The 20,703-nt window shown below is 43.1% G+C and overlaps 1 protein-coding gene across 2 annotated transcripts in view; it reads right to left on the minus strand.

Moving 5' to 3' along the window:
* The window catches only part of tmem255a (transmembrane protein 255A), a 76,561-nt gene that overhangs the window by 49,445 nt on the left and 6,413 nt on the right, over window positions 1–20,703 (minus strand). For both annotated transcript variants that reach the window (XM_080187877.1, XM_080187876.1), the window contains exon 4: window positions 10,768–10,857. In XM_080187877.1, coding sequence (XP_080044003.1) covers window positions 10,768–10,857 — 90 coding nt within the window. The remainder of the gene's footprint in view (window positions 1–10,767; window positions 10,858–20,703) is intronic.

Genomic DNA, 20,703 nt, shown 5'->3' on the forward strand with positions numbered 1-20,703 from the left:
CGCAGGTGCGCTGCCAGCGGCACTGGAAAATCCCACTGGCACGAACGGCTGGAGAATTCCGGCCACTATGTCACTTTGCCAGGACAATGAAGGCTGGAAAATAATTGGTGCCGGTATGAATAGTAGGATTAGCAAAATAAGCAGGTCGAGTTCAGCATAAAACAACTCAGTGTGTGAAATGTTTGTTGTTCCGGGGTTAAAAATATACGGTCCATTATGTAAATGTGTCTCTGCTCACGGCAAGATTAAATGATATCTGCAATCGAAACGACAAGCTAAACAGATGCAACTGAGTGCAATGATCAGTGGAAATAGATACCAACTGTTTCATTGCAGTGTTGATGGATCCTGTTCTTACTGATAATTTACTTCAAATTTATACACAAACAGGTCTTTCAGGCTCAGCAGGATTATGGTAAGTTTATGCTTCACATCAGCTTCCCCCCCTGCCCCCACCATAGTCTCAAGCTATCAATTTACTCCGTGAAGTATTAAGGGTTCGCAATATTAAATGTCATGTGTCTCAGACCTATTAAGTACGTTATAATTGAACTACACCAAACAACTGCGCTAATGACAGAACTCAGCAAGCTCCAGCCTGAGCAGTGGAATATGTTACTAAGCTCAGCTTTACAGGCTGCTCACAGCTTGAACAAATTAGAAAAATAGAAACTAGGAGCAGGAGTAGGCCATTCAGCCCTTTGAGCCTGCTCTGCCGTTCAACACGGCCATGGCTGACCTGCTATCTCAATGCCATATATCTGCTTTCTCCCCATTTCCCTTAACGCCATTAAAATCTAAAAAATAATCAATCTCTCTCCTGAATACATTCTGTGATTTGTCCTCCACAGCCTTTTCACTATCCATTGAGTGGAGAAATCTTTCCTCATCTCAGTCCTAAATGGTCTATCCCATATCCTGAGATTGTGTCCCCTGGTTCTCGATTCCCCAGCCAGGGAAACTATCCACCCTGCATCTGTCTAGCCCTGTTAGAATTTGCCGTGCTTCAATCAGATTTGATCTAATCTTTCTAAACTCCAGGGAGTACAGGTCCAGTTGAACAAACCTCTCCTCACAGGACAGTCCTGCTAACCTTGGTATCAGCCGAGTGAACCTCCACTGCAATTCCTCCATGGGAAGTACATTCTTTCTTAGGTAAGGAGACCAAAGCTGTACGCAGTACTTCAAGATCTCACTAAGGCCCTGTATAACTGCAACAAGACATCCCTACCTCCAAACTCAAATCCTCTTGCAATGAAGGCCAACATACCATTTGCCATCCTAGCTGTTTGCTGCATCTGCCTCTCCATATTCATTGACTGGTATACAAGGACACCCAGATCCCTTTGTAAATCCACACTTCCCAATATACACCATTTAAATAATATTTTTCCTTTCTGTTTTTCATATCAAAGTCTATATCTTCATATTTAGTTGCATTGTATTGCATCAGCCATGTGTTTGTCCACTCACTCAACTCGTCTAAATCACCTTGAAGCCTCCTTGCATCATTCGCACAACTTTCAATTCTTCCAGTTTTGTGTCATCCATAAACTTAAAAACTGTTACATTTGATTCCCTTACCAGTTCATTTATATCCTAGATTGCTGGGGCCCTGATCCCTGCATTACCCTACTCGTCACTGCCAGCCACTTGGAAAAAAAAACCCATTTCTTCACACTCTGTTTCCTGTCTGTCAACCAAGTCTCAATCCATGCAATTACCCCTTATCCCATGTGCTTTAATTTTGCCCACTAACCTCATATGAGGAACTTTAAAGTCTTCTGAAAGTCCAAATATGTCACATCCACTGGCTCTCCCTTATCTATTTTATGGTGTCTATTCTAAAAATACTCTAATTTATCTGTTTCAATAGCATTTGGAAGTCCCTTTATCACCTCTTCTAAGTGTTAAACCATAAATTTCTGTATTGCCTAGTACAGCTCCACAATTACCAGGACCAGTGAAACAGCCCAGTTTCCTTCTTCAGGGAGGTACTTATCTTCAAGGTTTCAAAGACCTTCCAATGAATGAACAAAAGATGTTTTACTGCCTGTGTATAGTAATGGGTGTGTCTTTTGATCAGGGTTACTGTCTAAACTCACCACTGCTTTAGGCTTAGTATTAACTCAAAAGTTGTGGTAATCACATCTAAAATTGACTTATAGTCACCATATAACAGACAAAAGCTGAAGGTTACTGTTACTGCAAAGAGAAAACAGTAGCAGACAGAACTATTTCTGTCCAACTACAACAGAAAAACATAATAGGATCGCATTGGACTGTAGCGCTTCAGGGCACAATATTGCCACTATAATCACAATGGATCTTTGACAAAATCCCACATTGGGAGATTTATTAAGAAGGCTAATGCACATGGGACACAGGGTGACCTGATAAGGGGGATTCATAATTGGCTTAGCAGTAGGAGACAGAGGGTGGTGGCAGACTGGAAGCCAATGGCCAGTGATGTACCACAGGGATCCGTGTTGGACCCCCTATTGTTCGTCATTTATATGAATGACATAGATGACTCTGTGGGGGGTAGGATCAGTAAGTTTGCTATGATAAAGATTGGCCAATGGTTAACAGTGAGGTTGAGTCTTTGAGTTACAGGAAGATATAGATGAGATGGTCAAATGGGCAGATAAGTGTCAGATGGAATTAAACCCTGAAAAGTGCACTTTAGAAGGAGCAATTTGACAAAGAAGGTCTGACACTGGGAAGATCCAAAGAACAAAGGGACTTTGACGTGTTTGTCCACAGATCTCTGCAGGTGGAAAGGCAGGTAAATAGGGTGGTGAAAAAGGCATATGGCACACTCGCCTTTATCAATCGGGGTATAGATTACAGAAGCAGAGAAATCATGATGGAGTTGTACAGAACTTTGGTGAGGCCACAGCTGGAGCACTGTGTGCAGTTCTGATTGCCACATTATAGGAGGGACATGAACACACTGGAGGGGGTACAGAGGAGATTTACCAGGACGTTCCTGGGATGGAACATTTAAATTATGAAGAGAGTTGGGTAGGCTTGGGTTGTTTTGGTTGGAGCAGAGAAGACTGAGAGGTGACCTCATGGAGATGTTCAAGATTATGAGAGGCATGGACAGGGTGGATAGGGAGCAGCTATTCCCCTTAGTTGAAGGATCAGTTATGAGGGGATGCAAGTTAAAAGTGAGGGGTGGGAGGTTGAGGGGGGATTGAGAAAAAGTCTTTTTACTCAGTGGTGATAGTCTGGAATGCGCTGCCTGGGAAGGTGGTGGAGGCGGGATGCCTTACATCCTTTAGAAAGTACATGGATGAGTACTTGGCCATAACGTTCAAGGCTATCGGCCAAGTGGTGGCAAGTGGGATTAGGTGGGCAAATCAAGGCATTTCATTCATCAGTATGGACTCAATGGGCCAAAGGGCCTCTTCTGCACTGTAGTATTCTGTGATCTCAAATTTCTCCAGGGTCTATTAAAAAAGTTACACGGCCAGGCAAAGCATTAGAATTTAATTTCAAGTACAGATTTTAAGCAATTGTAACATTAGCCAGATTGAAAGGCATTGTGCAAATATAAATTAATATTTTTGTGTCAGACATAACAAACGTCCATGAGATAACTCTTCAGCCAAGACAAATTACATAAGAACATAAGAACCAGGAGCAGGAGTGGGCCACCTGGCCCCTCGAGCCTGCTCTGCCATTCAGTAAGATGACTGATCTTTTTGTGGACTCAGCTCCACTTTCCCGCCCACTCACCGTAATTCTTAATTCCTTTACTGTTCAAAAATTTATTATCCTTGCCTAAAAACAAAGAGGTAGCCTCAACTGCTTCACTGGGCAGGGAATTCCACAGATTCACAACCCGTCGTGTGAAGAAGTTCCTCCTCAACTCAGCCCTAAATCTGCTCTCCCTTATTTTGAGGCTATGCTCCCTAGTTCTAGTTTCACCTGCCAATGGAAAGAACCTTACCTATTCCCTTCATAATCTTAGCTCTGAACCTAGCAGAAACTTCAACGCGTGCAAAATCAGCTAACCAATTTGAAAAATCAAAATGATTGAAGTATTTGAAATAGAGTGAGGGTTATTATTATAACTCTGCCACAGATTGGTGAACAGATCTTGAACTCAAGGCTGAATGCCAATTCTCAGCTACCTCCCTCCCAGGACTCCAGCATCATACATTAAACCACCACTTCCCAGACCGTTACTGACCTCATCTCCTCTGGGGACCTTACCCCTCAAGTCCTTCAACCTTATAACCCCTGAACACAAACAAGCCTACCTCCACTGCCTTCCCAAGATCCGCAAACAGGACCACCATGGTAGACAAGTCATTTAAACCTATCATTACCCCACCAAACACAATTTCTTCCTATCCCAACCAAATTCCTCAACTCTCCTGACAACTTAGTTCCAAGTTTCCTGGCCCTGCCCGTTTCCTTTTCCCCAAAGCCAGCCAGTCCCTTTACATCCCAGTCACCCTTCATTTCCTCCAAATGAAAAGGTGTTGTTATGGAAATTCAGAAGTGCTCTAACTAGAGCTGTCATTTTATGAGGTGCTCTGTTTTATCCTTCACTGCTTTTGTCAGTACATTGATGATTGTATTGGTGCTGCTTCCTGCTCTCACTCTGTCCTGAAAAATTTAATTAGCTTTGCTTCCAATTTCCAACTTAACCTCACTCCTTTCACCTTCACTTCCAATTCTTCTCTTCCCTTCCTCAATCCCTCCATCTCCATTTCCAAAAATAGGTCATCAACTGACAATGACTTTAAACCCACAGACTCTCAGGGCTACCTACATTACAATTCTTCTTACTCGGTTTCTTGTGTGGGTTCTTGGGTCCACAAGGTAGCACTGCTACCTCACTGCGCCAAGGATCCAGGTTCAATTCTGGATTCAGATCATTGTCTGTGTGGAGTCTGCCCATGTCTGTGTGGGTTTCCTCCAGGTACTTCGTTTTTCTCCCAAGTTCGAAGATGTGCGGGTTAGGTTGATTGGCCATGCTAAATTGATCCTAGTGTAGGATAAATATGTGGAATTATGGGAATAGGGTTTTGGTGGGATTGTGGTCAGTGCAGACTCAATGGGCCAAATGGCCTCCTTCTGCACTGTGGGGATTCTATGACTGCAAAGTTTCTACGACTCTATTCTCTGTTGCATTTGTTCTAATGGTGCCATCTCCACAGCAGTGTTTTCAATAGGTCTTCAATTTTACTAAGCTGAGATGTGATTTAACAACAGTGGACACGAATCAGCTACTGATCAAACCGCTCCCTGGCTACCCTCTTGCTCTTTATATATGTGTAAAAAGCCTTGGGATTTTCCTTTATCTTTGCTGGCCAATGCTTTTTAATGACCCCTTTTAGTTCTTCTTACTCCTTGCTTAAGTTTCTTTCTACTTTCCTTGTATTCCACACTTGCTTCCTGTGTTCCCAGCCTCCTAGCTTTGACAAATTCTTCCTTTTCCTCTCTGACTAGCTCACAATATATCTTGTTATCCAAGCTTCCCAAAACTTGCCGTACTTATCCTTCATCCTTACAGGAATGTGCCGGTCCTGAATCCCTATCAACTTACACTTGAAAGCCTCCCACATACCAGATCTTTATCTTAACTCAGAGGGTAGTAAGGGTGTGGAATGCCCTGCCTGCAGCAGTGTGGACTCACCAACTTTAAGGGCGTTCAAATGGTCAGTGGATAGGCATATGGATAATATTGGAATAGTTTAGGTTAGAGGGTCATTAGATTGGTTCCACTGGTCAATGCAACATCGAGGGCCAAAGGGCCTGTACTGCACTGTAATGTTCTATGTTCTATGTACTGTAACCAATGGTAAATCAGCATGAAAAGTATCCAAGGAGGAGGCAGAGAGTGTTTAGGACAAATAAGAAAAAAAAGTGGGGTTCTGAAATCTAGCACCCCTTAAATGTCAAGGATCATGCAGGATTGGATAAAGCAAAATTAGAAAGGTTACATCAGATAATGAGAGCTGAAAGGCTTGAAAATCCAGGGGTCAAATTAAAAACAGAAATTAGGAAAGCAAGACAAAGGCACGAAAAAAATGCAGACAAGAAATATCAAGGAAAACCCAAAGACATTTCATAGATAAATAAAAAGCAAGAGGATAACTAACACAGAGGACAGGGTCGATGCTGGCAAGATGTTTCCCCTGGTTAGGAGTCCAGAACCAGGGACACAATTTCAAACAAGTGGGAGACCGCTTAGGACTGAGATGAGGAGAATTATTTGACTCACGAGGTTGTGAATCTTTGGAATTCTCTAGCCCAGAGAGCTGCGGAAGCTCAGCCATTGGGTACGTTTAAAGCAGAGATGGACAGATTTCTAAATACCAATGACAGAAAGGGATAGTATGGGAAAAAGGCACCAAAGTGGATGATCAGTAGTGATCAAATTGAATGGTGGAGCTAGCTCGATGGGCTGAATGGCCTCCTCCTGTATTCCTATAAAGTCTATCAAAAAGGCAACCTGTGTGTTCAGGTAGAAGACAAGGACATAGTTCTTAATGAATACTTCACATTTATCAGGCAGAAGGGAACAATGAGGACATTGTGGTTAAGTGTGGATGAAATTTATCCCAGGCTGCTAAGGGAGGGGAGAAAATAGTGGGAGTTTTTTTACATTATATTCCAATCCTCTCTGGTTACAAGCATGAAGCCAGCGGATGGAGACTGCTAACGTGAACAGTTATTTTAAGAGGGAGAGTGAATTATTGCAGGACAGTCAGTTTTGCCTTGGTGATAGGCAAATTACTGGAAAAAATTCTGAGGGACAGTATTACTCATCATTCAGAAAGACATTGATTAATCAAGGATAGTTAGTATGGATATATTAAGGGAAGGTCATGTCTGACTAGATTGAAACTTTGAGGAAGTGACAAGGAAGGTCGATAGGAGATGCACATTCAATACAGTCAACGTGGATTTCACCAAGGCCTTTGACAAGGTCTCACATGACACACGGTCAGCAAAGTAAAAGCCCGTGGGATCCAAGAGTAAGTGGCAAGTTAGATCCAAAATAGGCTTAAACCGAAGACTAATAGTCGGCAGATGTTCTTGCGAGCGGAAGTGGTTTCCAGTTCCAAGCACTCAGTATTCGGTCCCTTGCATTTCGTGGCACATGCGAATGATTGAGATTTCAATGTAGGAGGCCTGATTAACAAGTTTGCAGATAACTCCCTGGGTGGTTAAAAACGAGGGAGAAAGCTGTAGACTGCAGGGAGGTATCAATGGACGGGTCAGGTTGGGAAGAAGAGGCAAATGGAATTCGGAGACGAGCAAGGTGATTAAATGGGGAGGACAACAAGACAAGGGAATACCCAAAAATGGTATGATACTGGGAAATATAGAGCAACAGGGGCTTTGGAATACATGCCCCTAAATTCCTGAAGATAGCAGGACAGGTAGATCTGGTGGTTAAGAAGACATGCAGAATGATTTTCTTTATTCAAGAAGGCATTGAATTTAATGATAGGAAGCAACGTAAGAACTTATAAAACTAGCTAGGCCACATCCAGAGTCCTCCACACAGTTAGAGTCACATTGTAGGAAAGATCTGATTGCATGAGAGGGAACAGAGAGACGCACAAAGATTTCGCCAGCAAAAGAAAATTTTAATTGTCCGTAAAGGTTGGATAGGCTGGGGTTATCTTCAAGTGGAACAGAGGGGACTGAGGGGCAGACTTAATCGAGGTGTGTCAATTTATGAGGGAACCGGTCAACAAATGTTGGTCGGTACATTTTGGTGAATAAAAGAATGGGAGAAAGGGGATGATGTGGAAGAGGGAGAGGATTTGGGGCTTATATTCACAAAACACTAAAAGCAACAGCACAAAATGCTAAGGCCAATAAAAAAAAGCCAAAGGAATGCTGGGTAATTTGCAAGAAGTTTAAAGTATTAAAGTACAGATGTAATGGTGAATCTAAGCAAAAAGAACTACCAAGACCACAGTCAGAGGAACAAATAGGAAGGATGTTGAGGTAATAGAGAGAATATAGTCCAGATTCAGCAGCTAACTGGCCTGAGGAAATACAAAATATGAAGATTAAAAGGAAAAAAAAACTGGGGTCATTTTCTCCACGGCACAAAGCCAATTATGGGTCAATTTGATCGAGGGGTTTACAATCAAGTGTGAGGGAGGAACCAGAATAGAGAGAAGCCACAGGTGGCACAGTAGCACAGTGGTTAGCACCGCTGCTCCGCAGTGCCAGAGACCTGTGTTCAATTCCCAACTTGGATCACTATCTGTGTGGAGTTTGCATGCTCTCCCTGTGTCTGTGTGGGTTTCCTCCAGGTATTCCAATTTCCTCCCACATTCTGAAAGATATGCTGATTAGGTGCATTGCCCCGAACAGGTGCCGGAGTGTGGCGACGAGGGGAACTTCATAATAACTGCATTGCAATGTTAATGCAAGTCTTACATGTGACTAATAAATAAAGTACTTTTACTTTACTTTACCAGCTTTGCAGTGACTGATAGGTCAAGACCAAAGGAACGAAAAATAGAAAAGTAAACTATTTTCAGACAGTGAACAGGAGAAAGTTCTATTTATACATTGGGCTGCGAGGCACTACCAAAATGAGATTGTAGCAGAGACTTTCGGAATAAATGGAAATGAGGGGCACAGATCAGCTAGATAGTCAATATCTTTTCCCAAAGGTCAGGGAGTCAAAAACAAGAGGGCATAGGTCTGTGAGAGAGGAGGGATACAAAAGCATCCAGAGGGGCAATTCTTTCACTCAGAGGGTGTCGAGTGTCTGGAATGAGCTGCCAGACGCAGTAGTGGAGGCGGGTACAATTTTGTCTTTTAAAAAGCCTTTAGACCGTTACATGGGTAAGGTGGGTGTGGGGGGTGTGGGCCAAACACGAGCGATTGGTAAAAACTGGGCAGTATGGACAAGTTGAGCTGAAGGGCCTGTCTCCACGCTATAAATCTCTATGACTATACGAGAACACAGCTGGTACATGGGGTTACTCTACAGTGTGCTGCTGGTGTAGAAGATAAACACCAAAAACAGAATGGTTGGGTTGCTGCTGTCATTATATGAAATCCTACACAAGAATCCCTGAACTGTGAACTTCCTCATGATGGAACTTCCAGAGTGATCAGTGTTTAGTTTTCCTTTTCCCCCTCAACCCAAAAATGTATCGTATCCAATGAATAGCGTAAAACATATCCCTCCTGTCAATTGTTTCTTAACTGACATTCCTACAAGTATTATTAATGACTCATTGTAAATAGTAAACAAAGATTAAGGGTGGGGCTTTCCAGGGAACCCCGAAGGCGGCTCGCCATTGGCTGGCTGTGGGATCTTCTTGTCAAAGGGGTTTCCTGGTGAACGCATCCCTCGGAGCTGAAAAACACATACCAGCTGTGGCTTCAGCTGGTATATTGGGCAGAGAAATGGCAGATGGAATTTAATCCAGATTAGTGCGAGGTGATGCATTTTGGAAGAAATAATGTAGGGGGGAGTTACACGCTAAATGGTAGGCCTACTAAGAGTATAGAAACGCAGAGGGACCTGGGGGTGCAAGTACACAAGTCCTTGAAGGTGGCAGTACAGGTGGAGAAGGTGGCGAAGAAGGCCTATGGTGTGCTTGCCTTTATAGGAAGGGGTGTAGAGTATAAAAGCTGGCGTCTAATGTTGCAGTTGTATAGAACGTTGGTTCGCCTGCATTTGGAGTACTGTGTCCACTTGTCTTACTTCTGAGCTTCTGGGGATTCCACAAATGTCTGTCAAAGTTTTGCATGTTTATTGATGTTTTTTCTTTTACTTCACAGGTGATTCAGTCCGCCTTGTTGTCCAACAAGGGGCATACACACAGTGGGTCATGTGAGGGCTGCTCTTGTTGCTTCGAGAGTTGCCTAGTGCTTCATGTCGTTAGTGTACGCTTAAACTGGACCAGCTGGTGGGCAACACGACAGCTCAGTGACTATCACTGTTTGCTGTGCAGATACATGGATTTGGGCTGGTGTCTGTGGGAGTTTGCACATTCTCCCCATGATTGCGTGGGTTTTCTCCATGTGCTCTGGTTTCCTCCCACACCCCAAAAACGTGCTCTTAGGCTGACTGGTGTAACAAATTGTCTCTAAATTAGTCTTCCCTCAATCTTCCCCAATAGGTGTAGACAAGGGTCATAGGTAGAGGAGGGCACTCAATGTTAAAATGGCTGCGGGGGCTGGTTGGGCCGAAGGGCCTGTTCCCTGTGCTGTGTTATTCTTTGTTTTTTTTTGTTTTGACTGGAAGATCCCATGAGCACGAACGCCAGGAAAGTTCCAGCCCACTTACTGAAGTAACTTAGAAGGTACATGATTATCATGCAGTGTTTGAGTGAAGGGACTTGCTGGGAAAGCAACTGTTCAAATTAATGAGTTGTTTCATAAATACTTGAAAACTGCGTACCCTTTAATAAAATTCTGAGACCGGGACTTGGTCCATATTTGGACAAGGCTCACAGATAAAATCGTGAATGTGCAAAAGACATGATTCAACCCGAGGGAATTTAGCCTAGAGTTCTTGATCTCCGACATATTTGGTAGAAGTAGCGCATAGACTATAGGTTCCTGGGATCAAACTCACTCTAGTAACCATGCTAATTCCAACATGTCAATGAAAATTAGTTGTCCCTGTGGCTGCTAACTGGCCAGGAATCACCAGAAGACAAAAGGTAGTTTCCCAGTGTCTTAATACAGAAGGTCATAGGAAAAGAAACACTGAACCTCATTGATAAAACGATAGAAGGGAGTTATACTTACAATGTGTCTGGCAGCAAATACACCATCAACAATGGCACAACAGAAAGACGCCACTACACCAAAACTGATGAACACGATCGATGCCACCAGCTAAAGAAATAGAACATACATTTAATATGACAGTAAACACAGGCTGGGTAGAAAATTCAAAAACTAAAAGCAAGTTTTGCATTTCTGTTTTGTTTTGAAAGAGGTGAGGAAATGGATCACAGAACAAATCAAAATGCTTGAACAGACCAAAAGAAGTTAAGCATTTGAGAAATTAGACTAAAAGAAAGGGAACATGGACAATGCCGGCAGATTATCCCAGAAGTTATCTGCATTTTAATGAACACCATTCACGACTTGTGCGCAAATGGCAAATGCGCAGTTCCAGTTTTCCAAGTGTTTGTTTTTGGTGGGAAGCCTTCCAACCGAGATCACATGAACCAGGAAATCACATGCGTGTTCTCGAGGTTTCCACTCAGTAACTGTGTTCAAAGCAGCCAGGATTTCCCAGTAAGTGTTCCTGGCACCTCACAAAGAGGAAATCAGTTTTACTACGTCAATGAGGTGTGATTTGCATCTTGTTAAGACGCTGTCACAGCTTTAGTTAAATTATAGAATGTTAGGGTGGGATTTTCCAGTCCTGTCTGACCCGATATTCCTGTCCAAGATCATCGGACCTTTCAACGTTCCATCAAATTGATGATTCCAGTAATGTGGGACTGGAAAATTTGCCCCGTTGAGTTACTCAGAACAGAGGCCTATTGTGCTTCTGCCAGATCTTTGAAAAAAAAGTTGTCTAATCAGTCCTACACCATTTCCACAGCCCTGCAAAGACTTCCTTATAATAAACTTGAGACAGATTCTCGCAGGATTATGGGAAACCTTTACACATGTTTACAACAGTTTTGGAGTTAAAAAAAAAACTGTACTCCTTAATGATTATTTCAAATTAGAAAACAGAATATTTTCCTGTATGACAGAGTGTTACAATATGGTTCAGGTCAGGAATATAGAAAACAATCGACAAAATCAAATGTTTCACACAAGTTCAAGGCATTGTATCAGCCTCCAGATAGATCATTATCACAATCAGGTTAAATTGCCTGTTATACAACCACAGGGACTGTCTACGAAAATAACATTTATTCTGGATTGTCAGACATCTAATCAACTGTGTAGAAAACAGATATAATGACAGCTACATTTAACTCAAGAGTATTTAGCACCACCAAATGTGGTATTGCCATGAATATAAAGTTACTGGTTGCAACTTGAAACAGAGCTTCATTTCACCAGATACTGACCAGTGATTCTAAACCTTCAATATAACGGTTAGCACTGCTGCCTCACAGCACCAGGGACCTGGGTTCAAAAGCAGCCTCGGATCACTGTGTGCGTGGAATTCAGGTTAGCCACTGAGCAGCGAGGGGGACAGGAGTGACCTGACCCCCAGGGCTGAGGAAGGCGAAAGCCCGCTCTTTCAGAAAATTAATTAAAATCGAGATCAGTTAACATGAAGCAACACATCAATTCGACAGCCAAAAACGTAGAATACTGAAGGCAAGGCAAGAGGACAAAGCTCGGCAAAAAGACAGTTTGTCATTTTACTTTAAAGAGTTTGAATTGTGGAACAGTGTGCAAACTGCACACACATCCTCCTCCGGCAGAAGTACAAGTGCATGATCTGATGACCAGAGTTGCCAATCTCTGTAGAAACCACATTGCCTGAAAAGGTTGAACAAGAAGTGGAATCTGAATTGGCAGCGAAACTACAAGCTATTTCTCCCGTTGAAGTGAGAATTCATTTCATCAATAACGATGAGGTCTGTGCTTTGAAATGACCAGCGGATAGTTTGCTGGCAATCTTTCCAAATGTGGAAAGCCTTCTGAAAAATCAGTGCAGGCTGGGTCATTGAATTTATTGAAGCCCGAGTTAGATGTCTGACAGACAAGGGAGTCAATGGTTATGGGGGGGGGGAGCAGTAAGGAATGTGGAGCTCGCATTGCAATCTGCTCAATCAACGGCACAGCAGGCTGGGAGGGCTGAATGGCCTACATTGAAACTAGAAGCAGGAGTAGGCCACTTGGTCCTTCCAGCCTGCTCCACCATTTGTTATGATCATGGCTGATCATCAAATTCAATATCCTGATTCCCACTCCCCCGTTCCTCCCATATCCCTTTAATCCCAAGAGCTATATCTAATTTCTTTTTGAAATCACACAACTTTCTAGCTTCAACTACTTTACGTGGCAGTGAATTCCACACATTCACCACCCTCTGGGTGAAGAAACTTCTCCTCATCTCAGTTCTAAAAGGTTTACCCCTTACTCTCAAACTATGACCCCTAGTTCTGGACTCCCCTACCATTGGGAATATTCTTCTTCAACCTACCTGTCTAACCCTGTTAGAATTTTACGAGTTTCTACGAGATTTCCTCTCACTCTTCTAAACACCAGTGAATATAATCCTAACCGACTTAATCTCTCCTCATATGACAGTCCTGCCATCCCAGGAATCAGCCTGGTAAATCTTCGGTGTATTCCCTCTATCGCAAGGACATGCTTCTCAAATAAGGATACCAAAACTGCTCACAATACTCCAGATGTGGCCTCACCAATGCCCAATTGCAGCAAAATATCCCTATCCCAATACACAAATCCTCTTGCTATGAAGGCTAACATACCATTTGCCTTCTTTACTGCCTGCTGTACCCGCACACTTACTTTCAGTGACTAATGCATGACGATTCCAAGATTTCACTGAGTATCCACATCTCTCAATTTATGCCCATTCAAGTAATAATCTGTCTTCTTATTATTGCTACAAAGTGGATAACCTCACATTTATCCACATTATGCTGCTTCAGCCATGCAGATGTCCACACACTCAGCCTACTCCTGTGCCCCTACCCAATAGAATGACCCTCTTTTAAAGCAAGCATCTTCCCTTGAAGCAGGAGGAGGAAGAGACAAGGAAGCAGCAAGGGTGAAATCAAAACAAAGTGCTGGTCGCATCTGTGGAGAAACAGAGTGAACATCTCAAGGTCAGAAACAGCAGAGCAGCAGCTGGAGGAGAAGCAAATGTGGAAAAGACAGAACTGCCTCTCCAATGGCAAAACCTGCTTCTCCCACTTTCACCCGGACTTCCAAAATTCTTCTAATACTCTTTGGTAAATATAGATGATTTGTATATATTTTTAGATCAATTACCCTGGGATTCATGCTCTCGAATGATGGAAAAAGAAGGGAAAGAAGGGTGATGAGAGAACAGGATGAGTATTTAGAGATAGTACAGCCAGGGAGGGGGAGAGTGAATTGGAAATAAAACCTCTGTCTGCAGTCACATTGACCATGGAGTTAAAGGTGGACGAAGGTTAATATGGAAGTGTGTGCAGGGACAAGGAGCAAAGCAAAGGTTTCTGCGATTCTCAGATTCTGCAAGTATCCTTTGTGTGCAGGGTTAAAGTTTAAAGTTAAAGTTTAATTATTAGTTACAAGTGAGGCTTACATTAACACTCCAATGAAGTTACTGTGAAATTCCCCTAGTCGCCACACTAAGTTCAGGTATGCACTGAGGGAGAATTTAGCATGGCCAATGCACCTAACCAGCACGTCTTTCGGACTGTGGGAGGAAACTGGAGCACCCGGAGGAAACCCACGCAGACATGGGGAGGACGTGTAAACTCCACACAGACAGCCACCCAAGCTGGGAATCAAACCCGGGTGCCTGGCGCTGTGAGGCAGCAGTGCTAAGCACTGTGTCGCTCCTGGTTGGCAAGAGGAGCTGGCATTGAAACTAATCTGTTGAATGGAAACAGGGAATCAGACAAATCATTTTTTTTCCCCAACTTGAAAAATACATTAAAATAAGACTAAAGTTCCTGAGGGACCTGCATCTGCCAAGATCTGCAGAACAACATCTCTGCTGGTGATAATAATTGTTTGTACACCAAATGGAAATCATAATGGTTTGCAGCAGAGGTCTATAAAATAATGAGCAGCACAGACAGTCAACATCTTTTCCCAAAGGTAGGGAAGTCTAAAGCTAGAAGGCATAGGTTTAAGATGAGAGGGGAGAGATACAAAAGGGTCCAGAGGGGCAATTTTTTCATTCAGAGGGTGGTGAGTGTCTGGAACGAGCTGCCAGTTATAGTAGTAGAGGTGGATACAATTTTGTCTTTTAAAAAGCATTTAGATTTTTTAACATTTAAACTTTAACAAAGAGTCATCTGGACTCAAAACGTCAGCTCTTTTCTCTCCTTACAGATGCTGCCAGACCTGCTAAGATTTTCCAGCATTTTCTCTTTTGGATTTAGACAGTTACATGGGTAAGATGGACATAGAGGGTTCTGGGCCAAAGGTGGGCAACTGGGACTAGCTTAATGGTAAAAACTGGACGACAAAGGATAAGTTGGGCTAAAGAGCCTGTTTCCAAGCTGTAAACTTCTATGACTCTAATGATCCCTTTGACCCAGTTGCAGAATTTTAATCTGGCTAATTTTGCAGCTCTGAACAGTTTCAAGAATTTCTGCTCTACAACATTAATTTATTTGGGAAACATAAAGCAATGCACTGTGCAGCAGCAATAGAAATATTGCTGTATTAATAAACTGTACTCATTAGAAAGCAACAATGCTTTTAATTGTTGTATTTTTAATCCTTTTGATCTGATTCTAACAGTGTTAAACAAGGGCTGTACTTATTTTGTAGAACTGAGAGTCTACACACTGACATACAAACAGAAAATGCTGGAAAAACTCCATGGGTCTAGCAGTGTCTGTGGACAGAGAAAGAGTTAACATTTCACGTCCATATCACTCTTCCTCGAAACTGCAGTGCTGCATTTAAACTCTAGGTCGCAAGTATTGAACCTTTCCCTCAAATATGAATTTACTGTCCCCACATCCTTATAGAGAATGTCAATAAGGCATTAACTGAAATCAGCCTTATTGTCTGTACAGAGTAGTAAATAACCAATGGGAGATTAGCAATATCGCACGATGATTAAATTTAATAGTCATGATGGAATCATCAATAGGACACACACAAACTAACCCTGCATTATATCATTCCTGCTCTTAACATTAATGACCCACGGCGCATATATATCGACTGATATTTGTAACCAGATGCCAACAATGGGAGTTGTCATTTTACTGGGACCTTTCTGCGATTGGTGAATCGACTGATAAATCTTGAAAGGGGAAAAAAAAAGCATTCACAGTTGAGGGAGGGTTAAAGGGTCGGGATGGGGGAGAAGGCCCAGAAACAGGAGAAGCAAGAGGCGGTGGGGGGGAAATGATTTCTTTCTCCGGCTCTGGCAATCAGGATTGGACAATAAATGCTGGACTTGTCAGCGACACCCAGATCACAGGAATAATTTTTTTAAGATGTCTTATTCGTGGTCAAAAAAAATCTCAACCGTACACAATACTGATACGTTCATGGAGTCATCCATTAGAACCCCCCCGGCTGGTGAAATGCCTCCGGTTCATAATTTTAATGAAAAAGATCAATTTTGTCTTCAATGTGATTCTATTTTCAGAAATAGTCATTTCATCCCCGCGGTCTCTTAATCAGCTCTGTTCCATTTAATACACACACTAATTTTGTGTTTCCTTCTTCCAGTGTTAATTATCTTATATTTAATTAAATGGGCTTCGTCAAATCTCCTGCTGGCCCAGTTACCTAAAACACCTTGCTTTTATAGTTTAGTTGCCATATTCTTCACTACATGACCTGCTTCATAATTTCAGATCATCTGAAAATTTGAAGACATCATTCCATACACTCATGTAAATCATTCACACAGATTAAAATACCAAGGGTCACAATTCTACATGTAACTTCTGCTACGCCTGATGGCCACTCTCCATTTATTTTCCAATGTTATATATTGCATTCTGTAATGTTTCTCCTTGTCTTAGTCATTAACTGCAATGTGGGCCTTATCAAAAGTTTTCTGTAAATCAAATACAGTATTAATTGCATCTCTCTTATCTTTATGAACAGTAACGTCAAAGTAATTAGATTACTTGGAACCCATGCAATTTCCACAAATTGAGTCAGATTCTCACAGAGGCACAAGGACTCCAGGGCCATTTAAAAAGTGGATTTCTGCACCCATTTCCGGCACCCCTAATTTTCACTGGCATGGAATAATGTTGCAGTAGCGATCCAGCATCCTGCACTTCCAACCTGGCTGGCTCCCTCTGTCCCCTTGCAATTTTCCATGGAGCCCAGTAAATTGTGCATGGCATGTGGTTCAGAGAAGCCAATTCATGGCACTTCCATGCCTATGTACAAGCACACACTTTGTACTGAAGCAATGAACTATATAGTAACAATGGGATGTATGGAGCAACACATAATGAACCTCAGCTCAGAGACTAAAATCCTATTAAAGGAAATATTTCACAGGCACGTGTGCAGAGAAGTGAAAATTTTGCTTTATTAACAACTTAATGATGTTATAAAAACTTGTTTCTTTCTGTGATCTCTTTCGTCAATGGCTCAATGTTTATTTTCACAAGATGAAGAGATATTAAGTGCTGATAGCTTCTTCTATTGACCATTTTAAAAGTCTGGCTGATTGACACCTTCTTAGGATTGCAGCAACAGCAGTATTTTATTTTAAGAACATTGTGGATAACTTTGACTCCTGCAGATTCCATTTACGTCGGCATTCTTACTCTTCAATATTCTCCCACCCATCCTCATACTAATTCACATTTTGTAGATAAGCCCGACAGATTTGCTGTTCTTTCTGCCTTAGCGCCAAAGAGAATCTGTGAAATAACACTTGACTCCTGCTTACGAATAGAATGCAATTTCTTAAAGTTTCTTGTTGCTCATTAGATATTCAAGCATTTTTACCAGTGGAAACAGTCATTGAGTATCCCCTATCTGAACATGCTTAGCCTCCGATCTTAAATTTTCTTCTACTTTCTACACCAAAATGTCTCATGGTGTTGGTTGAGGAATACATGATGACTGTGAATTGTGAGAACTCAACTGCTCTTGGAACAGAATCATAGCATCACCACAGAGCAGAAGGCCATTCAGCCCATTAAATCTGCACCAACAAGAATTCCACCCAGACTCTCTCCCCATAACCCCACATATTTACCTTGCTAATCTCCCACATACTAAGGGGAATTTAGTACGGCCAATCAACCTAACCCGCATGTCTTGGGGTAAGCTGCTTGATGGCAGGTCGACGCTGGGTATGTGGGAGTCTCTCAAGGGAAAACTAAAATCTTTGCAGGAAAGGCACGTGCCGGTCAAGAGGAAGGATGGGAAGGGTAGGATTAGAGAGCCGTGGGTAACTAGGGATATTGAGGACCTGGTCAGGAGGAAGAGGGAGGCGTACGTTAGATCTAGGCATTTGAGGACAGAGATAGCGTTAGAAGAATACAGAGAATGTAGGAGAGAACTTAAAAGGGGCATCAGAAAGGCAAAAAGGGGCCATGAAATGGCTTTGGCGGGTAGGATTAAAGAAAATCCTAAGGCATTTTACTCCTATGTTAGAAATAAAAGGATGGTTAGAGGGAAGATTGGCCCTCTCAGGGACAGAGGAGGGGAACTATGCTTGGAGCCTGGGGGAATGGGGGAGATCCTGAATGAATACTTTGCGTCGGTATTCACGCAGGAGAGGGGCCTGATGTCTGGTGCTGTGCTTGAGGAGTTTGAGGATCCGTTGAGGGATATAGTCATCACGAGGGAAGAAGTGTTGGGACTCTTAGATAGTATAAAGACGGATAAATCTCCAGGGCCTGATGGCATCTATCCCAGGCTGTTAAGGGAGGTGAGGGATGAAACTGCTGGGCCTCTGACGCAAATCTTTGTCTCTTCTTTGGACACAGGTGAGGTCCCAGAGGATTGGCGCATTGCAAATGTAGTACCGTTGTTTAAGAAGGGTCAGCGGGATAACCCAGGGAATTATAGGCCGGTGAGCTTGACTTCAGTTATAGGCAAGCTAATGGAGAGGATCCTCAAGGATAGGATGTATGAACATCTGGAGCGCTGCAATCTGATCAGGGATACGCAGCATGGCTTCGTTACAGGGAGGTCGTGCCTTACGAATCTAGTGGAATTTTTTGAAGAGGTGACAAAAACGGTTGACGAAGGACAAGCCGTTGATGTTGTCTATATGGATTTCAGTAAGGCGTTTGACAAGGTCCCTCATGGTAGGCTGATAGAAAAGGTGAAGGCTCATGGGATACAAGGCCAGGTATGTAGATGGGTGGAGAACTGGCTTGGGAGGAGGAGACAGCGAGTAGTAGTGGAAGGCTCCTTTTCCAATTGGAGGCCTGTCACCAGTGGTGTGCCGCAGGGCTCGGTACTTGGACCTCTTCTATTTGTGGTATATATTAATGACTTGGAAGAGGGGGTAGGTGGTGTGATCAGCAAATTTGCTGATGACACCAAGATGGTTGGATTGGCGGGTACTGAGGAGCAGTGCCTGGCAATGCAACAGGACATAGACAGGCTGGTAGATTGGGCAGATAGATGGCAAATGGAATTTAATCCGGAGAAATGCGAGGTGATGCACTTTGGCCGGAATAATGTGGAGGGGAGTTATACGATAAAAGGTAGAACTATCCGGAGTATAGATACGCAGAGAGACCTGGGGGTGCAAGTGCATAAGTCCCTGAAGGTGTCGGTACAGGTGCAGAATGTGATGAGGAAAGCGTATGGTATGTTAGCCTTCATAGGAAGAGGTATAGAATATAAGAGTAGGAGTTTGATGTTGCAGTTGTATAGAACATTGGTTAGGCCTCACTTGGAGTACTGTGTCCAGTTCTGGTCGCCGTACTACCGGAAGGATGTAGAGATCCTGGAGAGAGTGCAGAGGAGATTTACCAGGATGTTGCCTGGTATGGAAGGGCTGTCTTACGAGGAAAGATTGGATGAACTTGGGCTGTTTTCCCTTGAGAGACGTCGGCTGAGGGGGGATCTAATAGAGGTTTATAAGATTATGAAGGGGATAGATAGAGTAAATGGTGGTAAGCTTTTTCCGCTACAAGAAATGGATAGAACGAGGGGTCACGGGCTTAGGGTGAGGGGGGCTAGGTATAAGACAAATATTAGAGGGCAGTTTTTCACGCAAAGGGTAGTGGGGGTGTGGAATGCACTGCCAAGTAAGGTGGTGGAAGCAGGCACGCTAGGGTTGTTTAAGAGTCACTTAGACAGCCATATGAGCGGGCTACATATAGGGGGATATAGTAGGCCTTACTGAACATTGTAGGCTTGGGAATACATTTTGCCTCAGGAATGTTAGTCTTTGCCTGTTTAATAATGAATTTTTTTGTCTCCACAGGCATTTAAGTCCAGCAAGGGGCATGCAGGCGGCAGGTTGTAGTGGGCTGCTCTTGGATGTTGCTTCGGGAGTTGCCTATTGCTTCATGTCGTTAGTGTGCTTAAACTGGACCATCTCGAGGGCAACATGACAGCTCAGAGACTATCTCTGTTGCTGTGCGGACACATGGATTTGGGCCTGTGTCTGTGGGAGTTTGCACGTTCTCCCCGTGGTTGCGTGGGTTTCCTCCGGGTGCTCCGGTTTCCTCCCACATCCCCCAAAGATGTGCTTTTAGGCTGATTGATTGGGTACTAAAATTGTCCCTAAATTGGACCTCCCTGATCCTCGCACGTTAGACGTAGACTAAAATCATGAATAGGTCACTGAGATAGTAGGACGGCGGCGCGGGCTCGTTGGGCCGAAGGGCCTGTTTCCCGTGCTGTGTTGTTCTTTGTTGTCTTTGGAGTGTGGGAAGAAACTGGAGCACCGAGAGGAAACCAAATTGGGGAGAAGGTGCAGACTCCACGCAGACTGTCACCCAAGCTAGGAATCGAACCCGAGTCCCTGTGAAGCAGCAATGCCAACCACTTTTCTTTAGAAAGTATGATGGGACATCTCTTCCATCTGTCTATTTAATAAAGCTGCAC

The sequence above is a fragment of the Carcharhinus amblyrhynchos genome, chromosome 4 (assembly GCF_965287045.1).
Source record: "Carcharhinus amblyrhynchos chromosome 4, sCarAmb.v2.hapA, whole genome shotgun sequence".
NCBI classification, from domain to species: Eukaryota; Metazoa; Chordata; class Chondrichthyes; order Carcharhiniformes; family Carcharhinidae; genus Carcharhinus; species Carcharhinus amblyrhynchos.